The 23,507-nt window shown below is 42.0% G+C and overlaps 1 protein-coding gene across 3 annotated transcripts in view; it reads left to right on the plus strand.

Annotated features, from left to right (window-relative positions):
* The window catches only part of SEMA5A (semaphorin 5A), a 477,269-nt gene that overhangs the window by 231,832 nt on the left and 221,930 nt on the right, over window positions 1-23,507 (plus strand). For all 3 annotated transcript variants that reach the window (XM_032627865.1, XM_032627867.1, XM_032627866.1), the window contains one exon: window positions 7,841-7,886. In XM_032627865.1, coding sequence (XP_032483756.1) covers window positions 7,841-7,886 — 46 coding nt within the window. The remainder of the gene's footprint in view (window positions 1-7,840; window positions 7,887-23,507) is intronic.

Consider the following 23,507-nt stretch of genomic DNA (forward strand, 5'->3'; position numbering starts at 1 on the left):
AAACATTTTGTGCTATAAAGGATGTAGTTACCACTTTAGCTTCAAAGTCACACATTAATATTTTAATCTTTAGGTCTATCAATGCAACTGAAGATTCAGGTGTCATGTAGGAAGTCACAGTGTCAGGCTCTGTGCCAGTGGGTTATTGACAAAGTTAGGATAGAATCGTGCAGTGAACGGAAATCACAGAGCGGATGAAGCTGGCACAGGTACAGGTGAGACTAGTTTCACTATCAGATTTACCCAAGTGGTCACAGTTTACGTGCAGTGGGTATTCTATCCTCGGGTTGTTTCATCATCAACAATGGTCTAAACTTTTATTAGACAACAAACGTAAGTTTCTATCACTGTTGTTTAAAACATTTTTTATAGGTTGACTGTCTCTTTTCAATTTACTTGATTTTCTTAGCGCCAAGTGCAAGTCTGTCTTTCTTAATTATTCCATCTTCTGCTCCTCAGTTATAAGCAAGCCTCTGACCTACATGTTCAATAAGAACGTGGAATTTTTTCCTTTGACTTTATAGCTATATTCATTAGAGACCAACTGAGTTATTCTGAGAATGTCATTTTAAAACACCTGTGTCTTTCATAATTAATGGAGGTCAGAGTTGAGCTTCATAGTCTCTCTAGATAAAATGAGTCATTTAGTTAATATGCTCATGACGGCTTAACCTTTTCTTTAATGCTGGCTGAATTTTATTACTTTACATGAAGACACAAATGAACTTTGTCTATTAAGGCCATCACTGCTACCTCAGAGGCTATGTTGTCGTGCTTAGTGATTTGCTGCTAATAGGCCACTGGGGGATGTGATGAGAGGTAGGAATGAGTTATGCAGTCCTATAGTCAAAAAGAAATACACTCTGGTGAAGAGGGAGACCACACACCCAGGTATCTAGTGGGGGAAGGGTGAATGGGCTTCACAACTGTCAGTTTGTATCTGCCAAATTAAATGGCTTTGTGATTTGAATTATTCAGTTTATTGGATTTCTGTATTCCTCATATATCTCTCCTAAAAGTAATACGGTTACTACATTTGAATGTGCAATGTCAAATTTTATTCCAAGGCATTTGAAAAAAAGTAAGTTCACACCAAGGAAAGAAGATCCCATACTTTCATTTACTATGGCCATAAAATTGAACCTTTACAGCCTGGTTAAACTCTTGCTTTGTACTTCTATGATGAGAGGGGGGACCTGGCAACAGAGACTAGCTCCCCTAAGCTACACAACTAATACGCTCCTAGAATCTAATCTCTTAAACTTCTGCACCACTGCCTTTCTCCCTGAAGAATATGGCTGTATTCCTCATCACTACCTATTTACATCTAGGGGTGTTAGGAAGATTAATGAGGCCACTTAAATATTTTGGGTTGCTCAAAGCATTGCCCTACTAGAGAAACTGACCTTATGTGAAACATTTGGTTAGCATTCCTTTTGGCTGGGAGCCAGAAGCATTACTCCTTCTTGTTGGAAAGGTTGGTAGCCTTTCTTGTGAACCTCACATATATTGTTTTTCCTCCTCTGTGTGCTTACAATTGTAAGATAAGTGGTTGCCTCTTCTGCAGTGCCCTGGAGAGCAGCCAATTGCAGGGAACCATAGATCTTACTTTAGTGCCCGAGTGACCCAGCATTTGGGAGTATCCATTTTTTATTCCCTTTAGAAGATTTTCTTTCTTCTTGTAACCTTTAACTTCATAGGTCTTTGACCTAAACTGTGATGGATCAAGCTGTCTTGGGAGATTTCTGGTCCCTCATGTTGCTAGCTGAGCTGGATTTTTTCCAAGCAAAAATACTTGGCATTGTATTTGGGACCAAATAGTTTAAGGGCAGGGTTTTGAGAATACTGGAATCCACTCTATGTTTTGTCAGATTCTGAGGTCCAGGGAGGTGATTAGGGAATTCCACAAATTTTTCATGTATGTTTCATCCTTCACAATTTTTAAAAAAATTGTTGAGAAGAGCTTCAAGATGGCGGAAGAGTAAGATACGGAAATCACCTTCCTCACCACAAATACATCAGAAATACATCTACACGTGGAACAACCCCTACAGAACACCTACTGAACTCTGGCAGAAGACCTCAGACCTCCCAAAAGGAAAGAAAGTCCCCAAGTACCTGGGTAGGGCAAAAGAAAAAAGAATAAACAGAGACAAAAGGATAGGGACGGGACTTGGCACCAGTGGGAGGGAGCTGTGAAATAGGAAAAGTTTCCACACACTAGAAGCCCTTTCACTGGCGGAGACCGGGGGTGGGCAGCGGGGGAAGCTTCGGAGCCACGGAAGAGAGCACAGCAACAGGTGTGTAGAGGGCAAAGTGGAGAAATTCCCCCACAGAGGATCGGTGCCGACCGGCACTCACCAGCCCGAGAGGCTTGTCTGCTCACCCGGCGGGGCGGGCGGGGGCTGGGAGCTGAGGCTTGGGCTTTGGTCGGATCCCAGGGAGAGGACTGGGGTTGGCGGCGTAAACACAGCCTGAAGGGGGCTAGTGCGCCACAGCTAGCCGGGAGGGAGTCCGGGAAAAGTCTGGAACTGCCTAAGAGCCAAGAGACCATTTTTTCAGGGTGCGCGAGGAGAGGAGATCCAGAGCGCCGCCTAAAGGAACTCCAGAGATGGGCAGGAGCCGGGGCTATCAGCGGGGACCCCAGAGACAGGCATGAGATGCTAAGGCTGCTGCTGCTGCCGCCGCCAAGCACCCTGTGTGCAAGCACAGGTCACTCTCCACACCTCCCCTCCTGGGAGTTTCCTTAATTTCACTTTCAGACTTTTCATCATTAGTGTATAGGAATGCAAGAGATTTCTGTGCATTAATTTTGTATCCTGCTACTTTACCAAATTCATTGATTAGCTCTAGTAGTTTTCTGGTAGCATCTTTAGGATTTTCTATGTATAGTATCATGTCATCTGCAGATAGTGACAGCTTTACTTCTTCTTTTCCGATTTGTATTCCTTTTATTTCTTTTTCTTCTCTGATTGCTATGGGTAAAACTTCCAAAACTATGTTGAATAATAGTGGTGAGAGTGGGCAACCTTGTCTTGTTCCTGATCTTAGTGGAAATGGTTTCAGTTTTTCACCATTGAGAATGATATTGGCTGTGGGTTTGTCATATATGGCCTTTATTATGTTGAGGAGAGTTCCCTCTATGCCTACTTTCTGGAGGGTTTTTATCATAAATGGGTGTTGAATTTTGTCGAAAGCTTGTTATGAGTAGTGCTAAGACTTGAATTGTCTCAAAATGATTTGTAAATGCACCTGTGAATGAACAATGATGACAAAATAATTGTACTGTAAGAATGATTCCCTTGTGTGTGTGTGTGTGTGTGTTTGTGTGTGTGTGCTTGGTGCCAGTTAAATTAGAAAGGGACATTGGATGACTGACTAGTGATGCCATTTGGCACAATGGGATAAGGGACAGCAAAGTGGGAGGGGGTCTTGTTTCTAATCATAGGACTTTCTCTGAATCCTAATAATCTTGGATAAATCACAGTGCACCTCCTAATTTACAGAAGTTTCTTCATCTAAAAGTTGAGGGGTATATACTTTCTAATGACAACCTAGCTCCAAATTCTTGGGTTCTATGATTTTTTTAGGTCAAAAAAAATTGAGGATGGGTTAAAAAATCACCACCTTACATCTTGTAACCCAGGAAATACCAAAGGAAAATTTCAAATCCTTGGTGCTTCTCTTTATTAGGGTCTTGGGCATGGTGATGGTGGTGGTGGTGATGGTATCTCATAATTACTGTGTTGTTTTTCCTAGTAAGCATGCCCCTCTTCTCTGCCCCTTCTGTTCACCTATTGAATACCTCTGCCATACTGATTGATTACTGATGAGATGGTTGTGAGGGTACCATAGTTCTCAGATGTCTGCAGAAGGAAGAGTAAATGGTTGAAATCCACCTAGGTAATGCCTGGGGGAACAGAGGGGTCCCTTTTCAGACTGTTGGGACCTGAGAGGCAGAAGTGTCCAGCAGAGTTAGATTTTGTTGGAGAGATATAGACTGAGAGTGTGGCATGTTTGTCATCGTAAATCAGTGTCTTCCTGTCTCAGTCCATTTGGGCTGCTCTTACAAAATACCACAGACTGATGGCTTATAAACAGAGATTTATGTCTCACATTTCTGGGGCTTGGAGGTCCAAGATCAGGGTGTCAGCCTGGTTGGGTTCTGGTGAGGGTCCTCTCCTAGGTTGCAGATGGCCAACTTCTTGCTGCATCCGCACATGGTGGAAGGGGCAAGGGAGCTCTCTGGAGCCTCTCTTATAAGGGCACTAATCCCATTTGTGAGGCTTCCACCCTTATGACCAAATCACCTGCCAAAGGCCCTACCTCCTAATACCGTCACCTTTGAGGGTTGGATTTCAACATACGAATTTTGGGGGGAAATCAACATTCAGACCATAACACTTCCCCAGTGAAAAACACCTGAAAACGGGACCCAGAGAATGAGCTCTATACCTCCTTCTACCCTTAGCACAACGAGAGAGACTTTGAACTTTTCTGTCCAGTCACCCTGCCCATAGCTCCACAGAAAATCATGGACACTACCATCTTATTTCCTCAGTGATGTGAAGGCCTTCCAGCTCTTCCTTAGTGTATGAGAGCTGCCTTTCTAGAAAGTTCTCAGAGACAGATACTGTAGTGTGGACATTCATGCTTGTATACGTGTATGTGTGAGGGGCAGGGGTAGGAGGAGAGAAAGAGAGAGAGAGAGAGAGCCTTGCAATATCATCAAAGCTCTCAACCAATTCATTGATTAAAAATATGAATGGCTCCTTTTTTGGGAATATTTGTAGAAAATTTTTTCTTAAAAGAGCCAGTGAGTTGGAAAGAGTGGAATGACTGCGTCCCAGAACCAAGACAAGATAAACAATGTTATCTTCTTTCCTAAAAATCCAGTGGTGCCGCCACCATCCCTACTGGCAACAACCCCAATACCTGAACACACAGAGGTAAATGTGCCCGCTTATGCCCGTAACCTGCCATTGCTGGAGGGTGGAAATGCTCTTTCCTTCTCCCTAAATGGAGAAGATGCTGAGAATTTCAACATGGCTGGAAATTTTAATATTTTCCATAAACTGCCTAGAAGTAGCTACTGTTAACTGAGTGCTGATAATGGCTCAGACACCATTATTCTAAGTGTTTTCCTTGGCATTAAACCTCACAACAACATCGGGGGTAGATATGACTGTTCGCTCCATTTTACAGTTGAAAAGATTGAACCATACAGTGCTCAGCTTTCCCCCTGCCCGCCCAGGTTGTCTGGTGGCAGAGCTTTGGCCTTTGCACAAATGTTCTTTTTTTTTTTTTTTTAACATCTTTATTGGAGTATAATTGCTTTACAATGGTGTGTTAGTTTCTGCTTTATAACAAAGTGAATCCATTATACATATACATATGTTCCCATATCTCTTCCCTCTTGCGTCTCCCTCCCTCCCACCCTCCCTATCCCACCCCTCTAGGTGGTCACAAAGCACCGAGCTGATCTCCCTGTGCTATGCGGCTGCTTCCCACTAGCTATCTATTTTACGTTTGGTAGTGTATATATGTCCATGCCACTCTCTCACTTTGTCCCACCTTACCCTTCCCCCTCCCTGTGTCCTCAAGTCCATTCTCTAGTAGGTCTGTGTCTTTATTCCCGTCTTGCCCCTAGGTTCTTCATGACCTTTTTTTTTTCTTCTTAGATTCTGTATATGTGTGTTAGCATACGGTATTTGTTTTTCTCCTTCTGACTTACTTCACTCTGTATGACAGACTCTAGATCCATCCACCTCACTACAAATAACTCAATTTTGTTTCTTTTTATGGCTGAGTAATATTCCATTGTATATATGTGCCACATCTTCTTTATCCATTCATCTGTTGATGGACACAAATGTCCTTAACCACTAGGCAACACTGCCCCCCGTAGTGGAGGGGCAGGGATTGTTGGCAGCTTGCTGCAGCTGGAAGCCCACGATGAAGCCAGCCTGAGGATAGGGAGCCGTGGCGCTCATAAAGGCAATGAGTGCTAGTGCGTCGGGGCCAGTAATTGCCTCTGGGGCCTCTTCTAAGCCCCTCATCTGAAAGATTTATCTGTGTGTACATGTAGATCTCTAACGTCTCTTAGAGCAGTTGTGCTGGTATCTGTTCCACATCACGTGAGAGCCTGGCAACTCTTCGAATGCCAGGCAGCCTCCAGTGGCGTTTACCTTGGCAGCTCGGCTCCGCTCCTCCATGTCTGCGCTGAGTTCTCATTCCTTCCGCCGCAGGACGACCTTTCTGGTGGAAAACTTGCAGACTAAACAGAAGTAGACTCTGCTGCCACATTCCCTCCTCAAAGGCATCCTGAGCTCTGCGTAGAGGGCTGATTCGACTGTAAGGATAGAGAGGGGACGCTTCTCCCAATGGCTTTGTGAGGGAAGCGCCACGTGCCACGCACTGCTTCTCTGGTGTTGTTTCGGAGGTTAAATCGGAGGCTCAGAAAGAGTGTGTTGTACAAGCCATTGTAGTGGTTGAGGAGGCAGTTTTCAGCGTGCAGGATGGCAGTGTTCCCGTGGCGGGGGACACATTGTGAGAACACTGAGCGCGCAGGGGCCGCTGCCTGGGACTTGTGAGCCCGCCCTAAAGGTGATTGGAATCCTTTCTTTTCCTCCGGCAATGCATGCGTGCTACTGGTAGCAGCCTGCCCGGGATGGAGTCGTCCCTGTTGATTTGTGCTCCCCGTTGCATCCACACCATAGGGATGTTTCTTGGTTCTCTCAGGGCTGTGCCCGTGGCCTGTCGTGGCTGTCCCTTGTCACCTCTACTGGGACAGCGTGTTCACTTCCGACATCTGCCTGCCTTCCCAGAGAATGAAAGTCATTTACTTTTGTTTCTTGCTGGTGCCGGGGGAGTTTTGTTATTCTCCTGATGCCATAGTAATCACCTTGGACCAGTCCATTATAACAATAGCCTCAGCTTCTCCGAGACCCCTCCCCACTCATGTGTTCTTAGGGGCTGCTTCCCACTACATGCCAATTTCTCCCTGCCATCGTTGCTCACACCTGGGTGGACTTTCTCCGCCATCCATCCTTGGGTTGCTTTCCTGCTGCACCAGCTTCTCATCTACATGATGTTAAGGAGATGCTCGTTCATGGCTTGAGCTGGAGGCCAATCCCTTATTTCTAAAAGTCACAACAGTGCAGCTCAAAGTCTCACGTGACTGCTACATTCCCCCCCCCCCCCCCCACCAAGCTCTGCGGATCTCTGTTGTGTATTTCACGGTTCTTCCCCTTTGTTGTTGAAAGCTGATCGCTTCCTTTTCCCTGGCTTCCTCTTTCACGCTTGGGCAGCCAGAGCTGACTCTTTCAAACAGTCAGACAGACAAGTTCATGCTTCTAAACTTATTACACACTGAATCCATCCAGCGAGGCAGAGCGGTGTAATGCTCAGACCATTGGTGAATTCAAAACCTGGGTGTGTTTTAATTATACAACATGGTGAATGTAGGTGATCTGTCAGGATAAAGGCTCGTGAAGAGTGGTTTTATATCATGTTGCTTAACTTAAATTCAGTTTCAGCATTAAAGACCCACTTCCGTTTGTCCATTTCACATCAATTAAGAGAGCTGATTAATGATTTAGCTATACCTTAGTCCCCACCCCTTTATCCCTTAGCTTTCTCACCAGTCTCAAATGTGTTTCTGTTGACGTATTGAACGCCTCTTTGAACTCTGAGTTCCAAGGAACTCACAGTCTTAGCAGGAGATTGCTTCAGAAGCCAAAAATTGTTGTGTTTTTCCCCCTTGTTCTCATAATTTTTATGTCCTGTAATTTTTTTAGATCTATTAAAAATGAAACTGCTCTCTTTTTGTATTTTGTAGAAACTACCTCTTCAGATTACAGCTTGAGGATTTGTCTCTGATCCAGGTAGGTGCAGTTTATTTTTCTCAAACTTTCATTTTTCATCTCAATTAGCTCCGCGTTTGAGGGGATGAAGACAGATGTATGTGAAGGTATTAATCAAGCCAGAGCAGGCCGTTCCTTCCTCAGCGGGTCAGGCCACGGGACGCCTGGCTGCCCTCTTTGACATGAGTCATCACCTGCCTTAATTCCCAATTAGCCCTCTTCCTACTGTGCGGCCTCTCCTCCTTTCATGGGTATCATCCTGATTTACTCTTCCCCAAATGATAGATAATTCAAAGGGCATTTCCTCAATGTTAGGAAGTGGCCTTTTCCCCCTGGTTAGAATCATCATTGATTATTTAGTGTGATGCGTCCAGCCACCATATTCTTGTAAAAATCAGCCCCCTTTAGAAAAACATCTTTGTTTCCTCTTTATTATTTATAATTAAATAAATATGACTCCATGGCTTAAAGACCACATATAGGGCTTCCCTGGTGGTGCAGTGGTTGGGAGTCTGCCTGCCGATGCAGGGGACACGGGTTCCTGCCCTGGTCTGGGAAGATCCCACATGCTGCAGAGTGGCTGGGCCCGTGAGCCATGGCCGCTGAGCCTGCGCGTCCGGAGCCTGTGCTCCACAACGGGAGAGGCCACAACAGAGAGAGGTCCGCGTACCGCAAAAAAAAAAGAACAAAAAAAAACATATAACAAAGAATTAGTGATGATAGATAAAAATGAAATTTACCTACTTGTGTTTTTTTGCGGTTTGAAGGAGGAGGAACCTGAGATGCTTATGCCTGGATAGAGTGTTTATTTTAGTGGCAGATCTGAACCATGAAGGCCCACTTCACCCTGTTAGGCTTTTAGAAGGGTCTCCTTGGAGAAGGACAGGGTCATGGCATAAATACCCACTTCACCAAGATTCTGGAATTCCCCATGGAACATGCCAGAATCCTTGGGCTGTGTGTAGTTTGGAAAAATTCTTTAATCACCCTCATCTACTAGAGTTCTAAGAAGTGATTGGAGAGAAGTTTATATTATTTTCTTCTCCTACGTGATGCTGATATTTGGGAACATTCAGGAAACTTTAGATCTATGGTTTAATAGTAGATCTATGTTTTATTCAGCAGGGCTTTAAAATAAGCCAATACCCCCCAGAAAACTAATATTGGTAAAGCACTTTGAAAACCCATAGACCTGGATTTGTTATCTAGCTCTGTGACTCCCAGCAATTGTGGGTTTCCTCATCTGTGGAATGACCACAAAACACTACCAACCCCATACTGTCTTTGCTAGAACTAAATAAGGTAAGGCATGCACAAGAGATAAGGCATAGTACTTTTGCAACAAATGTTAATCGCTTTTGTTTTTTAAAAGTGATAACAATAAATAATAACTTCTTATAATTATTTCATCACACTGGACAATGAATTGTCTTTCCACTGCAAGTTGGTAATATAAGTGAAGTCTTTAAATGAGTTGATCATTGGTAAAATTATGAGTGTATTAATAAGAACTCAGAATGATCAGCAGTTAATGCAGAATACCATTTTAAAGCTCTGGTTTTAAATAATCTTTTATAAAATATATCGATCATTCGATAGGATTATGCTCATTTTGATTCTCAGGGTATAGTATATTATTTGGCATATTGTGTGTGCCAAAAAAGTGAAATGTGCAGATATGTGTGTGTGCCAACGTATGTTTCCATACACATGTGCATTGATTTCCTAGTTTCCCAGCTCCTATGGCTGAGAAGGTCTAGAATATTGTCATTCTAATAGCAATGAGCACACTTAATACCCAGTACTTGGTTTCTAAATTTCGCTCTCCATTAAAACGAACCAAGCCTTGGGACTTCCCTGGTGGTCCAGTGGTTAGGACTTTGAGCTTCCACTGCAGGGAGTGTGGATCTCTGGTCGGGAACTAAGATCCCACATGCTGTGTGGCCAAAAATAAAAAAAAAAAGAACCAAGCCTTCTTGGAGAAGCAGCTGATTCCAGGGCCTGGACAACCAAAGTTCCAGATAAGCCTGGAAGATTTTGATGTTTCAGAAATTAAGGGAGTACTCAAAGAATGATGAGAGCAGGTCAAAAGGATATAGCAGCCAGCTTGACGTGGGCTCACTGAAGAAATCTGGGACAATTTGATTGTTAGAATAAATAATGATAGTATCAGATTATAGCACAGTGAATCAACTATGAGTAAATACTATGAGTAAATACTAACATAAAAATAAATGAATAAACAAATGAGACAGAAGGGACTGCTCTTCCTTACTCTAAAATGCCAACTAATAAATGTTGAAGGAATGATTTCATTAGAAAATTATAATTTGACAACACTCACACTAAAAACTGATTCAGGCAAAAATGATCAATGGATGCAAAATTTGTGGGTGAGAGTTTGATGATGACCAAGATATCTATATAGTCTCAAAGTCTTTACCTATAAAATACGTATTAATTGCCGGAGGAAAACCTGTGACTTGATAATGAAGATAGCTGGCCAGTACCATGATAACCAGCTAGTTAAAGGTACTTTCGCTAGGAATGGGGCAAAGAGTTAGTATAAGCTTCCTGATTAGATGCACTGAAAAGGCCACAGCAAGATTTCCATGATATTAAAACCAAAAATTATAACCAGTTTCATCATGAGGAACCATCACACAGACCAAACCTGAAGGCCATTCTACAAAACACTGGTCTCTACGCTTTAAAAATCACCAAGTCAAAAGAAAAAAGAGCTATTCCATCATAAAGGGGAAAAAAAGTACACATGTCAACTGAATGAAACATTTGATTCAAATTGCATCTTGGAACAGGAAAAAATTTTTTTCTTGTTATAAAGGACACTCTTGGGACAACTGGTGAAATTTTACTGTCTGCGGAGAAGATAGTAGAAATGTATTAATATTAATGTCCTGACTTTGGTAACTGTAATGTGGTTATGAAGGAGAATGTCTTTGTTCTTTAGACAAACCTTCTGAGATAAATAAGGGTGAAGAGTATCATTTCTGACACTTATTCTGAAGTGATTTAAAAACTTACTGTATGTCTGTATACATATATATATGTGTTTATGGGCACACACACGCATACATGCATGCACACAGAAAGAATGATAGAACAAATACGATAAAATGTTAATGAGGGAGCTCTAAGAATCTAGGTGAAGGGTTTTTGAGAGTCCATTGAACTTTGCTTGCAACTTTTCTTGCTGTTATTTCGAAATAAACAGCTGCAAAAAATCAGGAGATGCATTTGCCATTACTGTGTGTATAATGTTATTTTAGGGGCAAGGGAACTAACTGTAGTTTCCTCATTATTGCTTCTCATTGTCATGACTACCTTTTGGTGGAAATCAGGTTGAGGTTACTGATGAAATTGAAGTGTTTGGAAAACTCATCAGCCTCACCTCCTGGTAAGAGAGAGCACAGTCTGCTGACATAGGGCCAAGCAGGACGACAGGGGCTTTCCGAATAGAAGGTTTGACAACACGGCCCTAATAACAGACGTCAGACCACGCGGTGCGGTGGGTACACACAGCGCCACCCTCCTCTGTTGTGCTTCGTGGTTGTGTACGATGCTCTGCAGCCTACCTTTCACTCACTGTGGAGAGAGGACTCTGGGAATTCTTCAGGACAGACTGCTTTTTCATACATGTCTCCAGTTAAGTTGTCCTTTTGATTTCTACAAATACTTTATTTTAAGTTAAATGACCGTTTCTAAGGGTAACAAAAAAGACTAAGCACACTGATCAAGAAAGGGCTGTTCTGGTGTTACAAACAGCACTGTCCAGTAAAGACAAAATGTGAGCCTCATGGGTAGTTTAAGATTATCTGATGGTCACATTGAAACAAGTACAAAGAAACAGGGGCCAATTTTTTATTGAGGTATAGTTGATGTACAATATTATATAAGTTTCAGGTATACAGCATAGTGATTCACAATTTTTAAAGGTTATATTTCATTTATAGTTATTATAAAATATTGGCTATAGTCCCTGTGCTGCAATATATCCATGTAGCTTATTTATTTTATACATAGTAGTTGGTACCTCTTAATCCTCTTGGGGGAAATTATTTTTAATAATATATTTTGCTTGTTATATCTCAAATAATATCATTTTAACATGCAATAATTACAAAAAATAATGAGTTACATTTCTTTATTTTAATTGTATTAAGTCTTCAAATTCTGGGGTGTATTTCACTCTTAGAGCACATGTGAATTTGGACTAGCCACCATTCAAGAACTCAGTGGAGCTGTTGCTACCTAACTGGACAGTGCACTTTAAGATCATGAGAAGCAGAAGCGTTTATAACTTGTATGCCTTCAGTTATGTTATAGAAATATTGTTTTCTGCAGGGACCATCCGGATTAATTTGGATATAGTAGGCTAAAACTTTTCTCCTTCCTTCTCTCTTCGAAGATAGAAAGTAATTGTTGAAACATGGGAAAATGAGGAAATGAAGATGAGGAAGGAAAATCAATTTGCATGAACAGTGGAGAGAATTAGAACTGAGAATCAGTGACAGCCCTTATATAACAGCAGACAACGCTTCATTTGACCTGGCCCCTCTCTGCCTGACAGCAGGGTCCACTTCCCAGGGGCAGCCCCCCATCACCTTGTGATGCTTCCCTGTGTCTGTAATGCCAAGCTGCTTATAGCTTCCCAGACTGGAGGCCATTTCCCAACTTTTAGCATCTACTCATGTCCTCTTTCTTGTGAACAATTTTAACCCCATCTTCTCCTCGATCTAGAAGAAGACCGCCAATCCTTCAGTCTCACTTTAACTGTCACCTCTTTGTAACCCACCTTGAGTCTGTTTGGGCTGATGACCCTCGGATGCATTTCATAGCCTCAGCCTTTATTTCTGACGAGCCCCTCTTGTCTCAGATTGAAATTCACTCTGTGCTGTGAGGAGGGTTTGAATTGTTGTCTCCTCAGTATTAGATGAAAGTAGATCATTAGATGCAGTTACCTGGCAGGTGATAGACTCAAGACAAATGTCTGTGAAAGTTTGAATCCCTTGATATTTAATAAATATGTTCACTCTGCAACTTTTTAAAACTTATCATTAGTAGGGCATGGGTGAATTTCATATTTTTGTCCCTAAATTCAAGAGAAGGAAAGTAATGAAACCCAGTGACTAGAGCAGTAAGGAATGCCTGCTGGAAGAGGCATCCTAAAACACACGTGTGCACACTCTCACCCCACAGGAAGTTTCTAGGACAGTATAGGTATTTCCTGACTCTGATCCATTCCTTTCTTATGTACCTGTCACCTGTCTGCTCGATACTGCTCTGCACTTTTCTTCTGCCCTAAATTCTTCTGCCTGGACATTGTTTTAGGATCAGTAATGAGAAAGCAGTTGTTGAACAAGGTTCCTTTTTTTTTCTTCTATTTAGTGATTTTCACAGAGTTCTAAGCCCCTCCCCCCAGTCAATGACCCCCAAATTCGATGCGCTAGTGTGTGTACTTCAGCCAGCACAGTTCCCAGCTGCAGCGGGAGCGTGATGCACACCTGTGGTGCATCCTTCCATCTTCCCTTCCTCACACCAAGGTGGTCCCCACACAGTGACTTGATTATCCCAACTTCTGTTTTTACTGAGAGGAAAAGAAGGGTCCCAGCTCTTCTTCCTGCCCAAGCGGTGAGGGCAGGGTGGGCCATGGGCTGCCGGCATTATCCACAGGAGCACGTTGTCCATCCAACGTGGTTGTGCCTTGCGACTCAGCTTGTGGAACCATGCGGAAACCCACTGATAAGAAAAATGGACTTTTGTGAAGTGGCTTTAGGGTGAGAAAACGAACTATGAGGTCAGACTGCCTGATAAGCTTGATACTGACCATAGTCCGGAACAGGCATCAACAGAACCCCGAATCAAGGGTTCTTTTTTCCTTTTTCTCCCTAATAAAGTTGAGACGTCACTAGTGGAGTTTCTGAAGCAGTCAAGATTTGAGCAAGGATCGGGTTGGTACATGGTTATTATTACCCCCAGTGAACATTATCTGTTTGAGGTAAGTCCCTTAGCATCACCACAAAAATATTCACATATAAATATACCATGAGGTAGAATGGCTCTATATGGAATATTGTGATTTTCAAACATACCTCAGTGTATTAAAGTGAAAGACCAAGAGTTGCTTTGAAGGAAACAAAACCTGTTTTTCATCAATGATTGGGGAATCAAATATTCATGTGACGTCACTTATAAGGTGTCTTTCCACTCGGAGGCTGTGATAAATCTTGCAACTCACCATGTGCTGAAATGTAGACATCACGTCTTGGAAACCGGTCACTTTCAGGCACAGTGACAGAGGATGTGGAGGTTTCCCATCAGGCATCTCTCCTACTTCTTGTCATGGTAACAGATCCATCTCTTCAGCGTCACTTTTCTTCTTGCCTTGATCACAGCGGTTATGTTACAAGAACAAGCTTTTTGGAAAATATAGAAATGCAGCCGGCCCTAAGATGAATTGACAGCATTTGCCCATCTGGGATCGTGCCTGGGATGGCCCGAGGTAGAGGTGCGCTGAGCACGGTCCTAAGAACACAGAGAGACTGCAGCTCATTTCACCTCAATGTCTTCCTAACAGTCTTTTGGGAAATAGCTCAAAATCCATTTTTATATTGCTTTGTTACTGAAGGAAAGGAATTCACAGCTTGTTTCTCACTCACGACTACCGGAATAAGCAGAAAAATTGCAATCTGTGTTCCAGTTTACCACCTGCCTCTCTCTGGTTTCTAAATTGAAAACTGTTATGTCTCTGACGACCTGGTCAATATTGGTGGAGAATTCTCTCCAAAGTTAAGGTAAATGTTAACTTTGTTTCTTGTATATTTGGGTTTGGGGAATTGCCTTTCAACTCCAGTCATTTCTAAATCGGTGTTTCTCAATTAGGGGCTGTTTTACCTGCTGAAAACATCTGGTTGTCACCACTGGAGGGGGACGTTCTAGTGGCATCTAGTCGGTAGAGGCCAGGGACACTGCTAAATGTTTTACAATGCACAGGTCAGCCCCTCGCCGCTCAGCAAAGAATTTCCTGGCTCAGAATGCTAATAGCACCAAGGTTGAGAAACCCTATGTTAGGTGATCACTGCCTCGGCTTCCACATGTTTTGAAGAAGCCACTTTTTGAATCTGTGATGTTAACATGTCTTGATTGAATCCAGAAGATCTTTGATATGCTTGGGGTATTTTCCTCTTTAGATTCCTTTGTATATTTAACCAAACACGTGTATGAGCCCTTAGTGGCCATTTCTAAAGAAGCCGCTGGGATTCTTGAGTATAAATTGCTTCCTTTTATTAATATGAAATTAAATTTAAAAATAGAGTCAATTTATAATACCAGTACCCTCTCTAATGGGTCATAACAATTTGATACAACTACCTTCTGTTGGAATTCTTCTGTATAATTTAAAGAATGATATTTTAATTAGTAATTTAGAGTAACTATTCAAATGAGATATTTGTATTGATTAATTTTTTAAATCTTGTCTTATATTTATATTGGACAGGGGGAGAGTGGTCTCCCATGTAGTTATCCACAGTCATGATTCTAAACTTTATTTCTTTTTTGCCTTCTTTATCAAATATGTTCTTGAAATCATAGTGTTATAGAAGTGGCAGGGATCTTAGAGATTAAAGAGCTCAGAGATCTTTATTAAAACCTTTCAGCGTTTCAGAAACTAAGACTTGATGATCATAGTTACAGTTTTACTGGAACACAGCCATGCCCATTCATTTGCATATTGCCAGCCCATGGTCATCATTAATACATCTTATTGGAACACAGACATGTGCATTCCTTTGGATGTTGTCTATGGCTGCTACATCAACTGGGTTGACCAGTTGTATCAAGTAACGTCTGGGATACAAATCCTAAAGTATGTACTATCTGATCCTTTAAGGAAAAGTTTGTCACCTGGTACTAGTACAGATCAAGTTCTCAGTGAGTATTTCCTGGTGAGTGAACACAGGATAATGCAGTGTAATTCTTTGTCTTTGCTTTTCTTAGGACAATATTTGGTTGTTTGGACAACAGTGTTAATTTTGACTCCCTGGGCTATAATTTCATGGTCCTCCCTAGACTGTGACTCATAGGTTGGGAACCCATAGTATCACCACTCATCCCCAGATTCTTGTCTCTTCCACTCCCTTGGTGAAAATTCCCTGTCAGGAGCTGTTTCATCTACCTGTTTATTGAAACACATTTACTTTCCTTTTCTCATAACTTCTAAGAGGATTTATAGTTGCTGATGTACAGTGTGTGTAGATGAGGACTCAGATTTTACTAGTTTCAGAGAATATTAGTCACACTGAATGAATGCTGTTAACAAACAGCCCTTCACTCTCAGTAGCTAAACGCACACTCAGAAGCCTTATTTCTTACTTACGTGATGATTGTCCAGGGCAGCAGCTGTAGGGGCTCTGTTCTATGCTGCCATCCAGGAGCCCAGGGTGTTCTGCTTGTGGTGCCTCCATCTTCAACCCACGCCTCCAGAACAGCGTGGAAGAAAGTGTGGAGGGCCATGCAGAGGCGATCTACATGGGCCAGGCCAGGAAATGCATGCCTCGCTCCCTCCCAGTGGCCACCACTAGGTCACATGGCCTCAACCAACTGCAAGGAGGCTGGGATTATAGTTTGTCTGCATACCCGGGAAGAAGCAGAAGACTCAGACCTTCAGACATCCATTGGCATGCGTTAGCATTTTCTCCCAGAAGGTGCTAGAAAAACAAGATTAGCACCTAAGGATGCACTGAACTGATCCTGTTGTCTGCGCCTACCCCCCGCCATTCCAGCAATTCTAATTTTCTACTACACACACAGATTTATCCACGCGTCTAACATTTCTGTAAATAACAAAGAAGGGATACTTTGAACAAACCACTTAACCTCTTTGGACCTCAGTTATCTTGACGGTGCGTTGGGAGAGCAGAGCCAGGGAGAGGAGTAGGCTGGATCATCCCTGCAGTCCCTTTCAGCATTAAAATCTTAATATGTGCCATCATTCTGCTGACTCTTCCTTCTGTCACTGCTTAAATGTGACTCCTGGGTTCCTCCTTCTTTATGGAAAACTTTCCCTGTAATGGAAAACTTGGCATTGTGCTTATTCGATGTAACTTTAATGACCTAATTTGTCATAAGATAATGAGGACAGGGCTTCCCTGGTGGCACAGCGGTTGAAAGTCCGCCTGCCGAGGCAGGGGACGAGGGTTTGTGCCCCGGTCTGGGAAGATCCCATATGCCGCGGAGCGGCTGGGCCCGTGAGCCATGGCCGCTGAGCCTGCGCGTCCGGAGCCTGTGCTCCGCAACCGGAGAGGCCACAGCAGTGAGAGGCCCGCGTACCGCAAACAAAACAAAACAAAACAAAAAAGATAATGAGGACAACAACAGTAATAGGCGACAGCATTTACTGTGCCCTCGCTGAGTACTCAGCTCTTCACATACATCATCTCAGTTTTGTTTTCTCAGTGGCACTAAGGTGTAGGTATTATTTTCAGTATTTTACAGAGGAGGAGATGAAGCTTGGAGAGTTTATGTGATTCAGCCAAGATCACCCAACTGGTTTGTGGCAGAACTATCTCCTAAACTTTAAGAGAATAAAATTTTATTCATCTACACCACCAAATTTATGATATTTTATTACAGCAGCCACAGGAAAGTAATGCACATGACCTCTATTTCTTATATCTTGCAGTCAGGCTGGTGACCCAGGAAGCCTAATAAGAGTATCCAGTCTCCTTGCTCCAGGGTTCTGTAAACGACCCAAGTGCGACTAATTAGTGGCCTTAAAGGACTTTTAAATATGCCCTGAAAGAAACAAGGCTAATCTCTTTTCTCTGCAATCATAAGCTTGAAGGATGATGTCACTGTAGGCTATGTGCAGCCATTTTGTCCCCACGTGGTGTCTGCTGAAGAATAAGGCCCAACAGAGGCTATCATAACTAGAAGTCAGCACTGTTGAATTCTTACAGCATACTTTGAATCCCTGGGCTTGTCTGTGCTTGAATCTGGGTTTCTCATATTGTACTTCCCAGTTACGACATATTTTAAACCTTTTGCTTTTGGCTTAAACCAATTGGAGTTTAGTTTTTATCACTTGTCACAGTGATAGTGACAAGTTCTAAGGGCTTGGTTAAAATGATTTTAATTTTGTCTGATGTTAATGTTAAAACTTCTCAAGATAGATTAGAATGCCAGTGTACTCTTATTTTAAGACTCCTGAAGCTTATGAATATACCACCTAAAATTTGTCTACCCTTTGAGAAAAGAGGCTGTCTTAGAGCGTTGGGTCTAAAGTGTGATTTGGGTCACCAAGTGTGATTATCTTCTGTTTACAATAAATGTTACCATTGGTTAAGGGAGTCACTTAGCTCTGAGAAACACACTTGGCTCATAAATGCAGATCTCAAAGAATTCATCTGGAAGTCACATTTAGACCAGGCAGTTCTGTCCTTTAGAAAGCATACAAGTTAAGTCTGAACATACGATCCTTTGGGTGGCATATTCATTTCCTAGGGCTGCTGTAATAAATTGCCACAAATGTAGTGGCTTAAAACAAGAGATATTTATTCTCTCACAGCTCTGGAGGTCAGTAGTCTGAAATCGAGGTGGCAGCAGGGCCACACTTCCTTCAGAGGCTCTAGGGGAGGAATCTTCCTGCCTCTTCCAGCTTCTGGCGACTCCAGGAGTTCCTGGGCTTGTTGGTGCATCACTCTGTTCTCTCGCTCATCTTCATATGATCCTCTCCATGTGTCAGAGTGTCTCAGATCTCCCTCACCTTTCTTGTATAAGGATACTTGTCATTGGATGTAGGATTCCTCAGATAATCTAGGGGGATCTCATCTTGAGATCCTTAATTAGACTTGCAAAAATCCTTTCTCCAAATAAGGTCACATTCACAGGTTCTTGGTAGATATATCCTTTTTGTGAGGCCACCATTCAACCCAAAGTGGGTAGTATTCCGGGGGTCTTTAGAAGACATCTTTCCGAGTTTATGCCTCTTTGTTTCAAAGAGATCCTACCTATTCATGGTGCTCTGAGGCTTCTCCTTGTGCTATAGCTGCGAGCATTTTTTTAACGACTCTTCCTTTTTTCCTCTGTCTCAGGGTTTCTTAACCTCAGCATTATTGACATTTAGGTCAGATAATTCTTTGGGGTTCTTTTCTGGGGGGGCTGTCTTGTGCAGTCTAGGATGTAGGGTAGAGGCATCAGGCCTGACCTCTGTATACTAGATGCCGGTAGCACCTTGCCTCCCAGTTGGGACACCAAAACTGTCTCTAGACATCACCAAATGTCCCCTGGGGGGCAGAATCGTCCCCACTTGTGAAGCATGGCTCTATCCCCACATCACCCAATGAGGATGATAAATGTTTTTCAACTGAAAGGCAAAGATAAGAAAACAGGAAATTGGAGAGCACAGAGACAAATGTAAATTCTGCCTTTCCTGTACTCGAAGTGAAAGGAATGGATTTTTTCTGCCAAAACAAACGCAGTATGGAAACCTGCCTTTCTGACCCTTTTCTGGAGCAGACATACCTTAGACACACAGGGGGTTGATGGTGGCATAAAGCGTATTTGTCCTAATGCGCCCCTCAGTGATATCCTGGAAGTCGACTCCTTGAAGATGATCACAGCTCGGCTTGCTCTGCTACACCAGCGGGTGCTACAGGTATCCTCACATCCCTGAGGCAGCTATGGGAGAGCACAGCATACTGGAAACACCTTTGGATACAGAGAGGGTGGGAATGCAGTTTTCCTTCTGTTTCTGTTTTGTTTCAGTAGAGTAATGTGTCAGGGTAACAGCCTTGGGGGCCTATAGTTCTCACTTGAGCTGGGCCCCTGAAGGGCTTCAGGAGCTCTCCTCTGTTGTATTTCATACATTGGGATATCCGCTGTCCAGCCCCATAGGGAAAAAGGAAATGTGAAGCCTAGCTCTTCTCTCTGCCATTTGTAATAATCACTGCCCAGTTTTTCTTGTAAATATTTTTTGACTTTTTATAGTTTCAGTTAGGAGGGCAGAGAAAGGTGTTACACACTGATGGCCTCCTTCCTAAAACCTGTTCAAATGACAGGTGTTTACAAATGATGAAATTCTGCCTAAGGCTGTGCCTAAGGGAATGCTTAAAGTTGGTACCTAAGCCCCACCCTGCGAAGGTGGACTTAGGCTGCCGACCGCCTGTGACACTCTTCTGCCCTGTTCTCCCCCCTCACTGCCCTCCCTCCTTGGTCTATCGATCACTGCCCAGCCTGAGACATCAAGCTGATAAAAATGCAAGGTCAGCTCTGAGAAAGTCCCCAGGACAAGATGGGCATCAATTAATCATTCCCAACTTTCCTGCTTCATGAGTGTTGGCCTGATTTCCTCCAGCTGAATTCAAATCTCCCACCTGTGTCTCCATGTGCTGTTTCTCCTGTTCAGACCCTATGTCTTTGTCTATATTCTCCTCCCAATCAACTCCTGGCAACTATTATTTTAACTGTCCTCCTCCATGCCAGCTGTAGCTTCATAACGCTCCTGTCCCTGTTCTAATTTGCTCTCCTCCATCCTAACAGAATTAGACTAGATGGATGGGTGATCTCCAAGGGCCCGTTCAGCACTAAGATTATGAGATTTACATGTTCAATTGCTGTGGTTGTCCCCTTCTTCAGAACAGTTAAGCTCCCCATCCATGTTTAATTAATGTTGAGGGTGCAACAAATCTAGTTCATTCTGTGCCTTTAATGGCCAGTTGACTGTGGGCTTGGTTTATCAAGCCTGTCCAAATGACTAACTGAAGAGATCCCAAGCTCCTAACAGCTCCATGAGGCAAGTATTTACTTAGGCTAATGACCTCCATTCTACAGTGGGCAGAGCCAAAGACTATGAGAGCTCATCGCTAAAATATTATGATGATGGTTTGGAAATCATACGACAATGGGGCCATTTTAAAGTGTTTGAAATCTTACCATCCGTTTTCACTAAAGATGTCGCTTTGTAATTTAAAGATGCAAAAATATCAGCTACTCCCACAATCTTGAAAAAGCACCTTAATTACAGATATTTTCCTTTAAAAACCTTGTTCAAAATTCTATGCCAGAAAACAGAACTCATATTTCAGATTCTTTCAAAAAATGGAATCAGTACAGCACTAGGAAATTAAGCAATGCAAATACTTTTTGTTATTTATGCATTTTTGGTTGTTTGAGAGAACTGTTCAAAAACCTTTCTAAAAAAGGTTGGATTGGGATGCTTTTATTCTAACCATCTGTATTAGTTTCCTAGGAGCGGTGTAACAGAGCAACCAAACTGAGTGGTTTAAAACAACAGAAATATATTCCCTCACAGGTCTGGAGGCCAGAAATCAAGGTGTCAGCAGGGCCGTGCCCTCACTGAAGGCGCTAGGGGAGGGTCCTTCTTGGCCTCTTCCAGATTCTGGTGTTTTCCACCAGTCCTTGGCGTCCCTGGCTTGCAGATGTCACCCTAGTCTCATGGCCATCTTCTCGCTATGTGTCTTCACATCAGCTTCGCTCTGTGCTTACCCATCTCTGTGTCCAAATGTCCCCTTTTTAGAAGGACCCCAGTCATATGGGTTAGGGCAGACCCTCATGACCTCATCTGAACTTGATTACCTCTATAAAAACGTTATTTCCAATTGAGATCACATTCTGAGGTACTGGTACTAGGGGTTAGGATTTCAACCTGTCGTTTTGGGGGAGGGGCACAATTCAACCTTTAACACTATCAATATCATTTTTAATGATAGGTGACATTTTGGTCACCTAAGTTCATATCTACATAGTCTTTAATTCTGCACACGTGTGTGAACAAGAAAATCAACAGCCCCCCACCCCCGGTGGAATAGTTTAGTTGGTGGTATGGAATTTAGAAAAAAGTATTTTTTTTTAAGTTAAGTTTATCACTTTTCAACAACATTCGGCTGTTGTTAGATTTTCTTTTAGGTAACCACCATGCCACCTTGTTTTATTTCGTTTTGTTTTTTAAACGAATTATAGTTGGTTTACAATGTTGTGTTAATTTCTGCTGTACAGCAAAGTGACTCAGTTATGCCACCTTGTTGTTCATCTTTTCCCCCACCCTTTTGTTCCCTCCTAATGGAGCATCCAGTGATGCTGGCTGTCTTCTCTGAAATTTAACTGTTATTTTTTGCCTGTCATGTATCGCTTCCTTTGTCTTATCCTCCAGAGGGAGATCTTGTAGCTTCTGCCATAACTCAGTTAAAGCTCCTTGAGGAGAGGAGAGTGTTTTTACATGGTTTTGTGAACCCATGCAGTTTGGAGCGTGATGACTGAGGCACAGAATATACTCTGTCTTTCCCTCCCCTTATCTCCTTTTCCTGTTTCCCTGCCTGATATTTTTGCTGTCCGTACTCATCTTGAAATTTAAAAATTATAAAATATTGCAGAGGTATTATTTCATAAGCTAATCTTGAAACTTAAAAATCATAAATAAAGTATTCCATCTGGACCAGGTTACTTTCTGTATGATGTTTTACATTTATATTTGGTCGGAGACTTTCTAAAATGCAGATTTCCTTTTGTAATTAGAAAAAAACAAGTAACCAAATTAACCTTGAGCATCAAAGTTATAAAGTGTTAAAAGAAAAAATCCGGCATTATAAAGATTTGACCAAGCACATAATAATACAATACCTTTTGACAACTGAGTATAAAATGGAATTACACATAACCATAAATGTAAATGTGTTCCCTGAGTCAGAAAAGAAAGTGTAATTTATTTACCTTGGTAAATAGAGATTTCACATTGATGGCTTTTTTATTAGCCTTACATGTGTGAATAAAAGTATAATTCTACAGTATGGAGGTTCCTTAAAAAACTAAAAAAAATAGTTACCATATGATCCTGCAATCCCACTCCTGGGCATATATCTGGAGAAAACTCTAAAAGATAATGCACTGCAATGTTCATAGCAGCATTATTTATAATACCCAAGACATGGAAGCAACCTAAATGTCCATTGATTGACTGTTGAATGGATACAGAAGATGTGGTATATATATACAATGGAATTTTACTCAGCCATAAAAAATAATGAAATAATGCCATTTGCAGCATCATGGATGGACCTAGAGATTATCATACTAAGTGAAGTAGGCCAGACAGAGAAAGACAAGTATCATATGATATAGTTTATATGTGGAACCTAAGAAAGTGATACAGATGAACTTATTTACAAAATAGAAATAGACTCACAGACATAGAAAACAGACTTAAGGTTACCAAGGAGGATAGAGGGGTGAGGGAGGGATAAATTAGGAGTTTGAGATTAACATATACACACTACTAAATATAAAATAGATAAACAAGAACCTACTGCATCGCACAGGGAACTATATTCAATATCTTGTAATAACCTATAATTGAAAAGAATCTGAAAAAGAATATATATATGTATAACTGAATCACTTTACTGTTTACCTGAAACTAACACAACATTGTAAATTAACTATATTACAATTAAAAATTTTTAAATGCTTAAAAAAGAAAAGTATAGTTCTAATCATAGGTGAATTTTCCCACAGGGAAGCCCCAAATTATTAACTTTTTTCCATAGCATTCAAAGTGAGAGTGAACTCTGCCAGAAAAGGCACATTAGTTTTTAATAAATACATTTG

The sequence above is a fragment of the Phocoena sinus genome, chromosome 3 (genome assembly GCF_008692025.1).
Source record: "Phocoena sinus isolate mPhoSin1 chromosome 3, mPhoSin1.pri, whole genome shotgun sequence".
NCBI classification, from domain to species: domain Eukaryota; kingdom Metazoa; phylum Chordata; class Mammalia; order Artiodactyla; family Phocoenidae; genus Phocoena; species Phocoena sinus.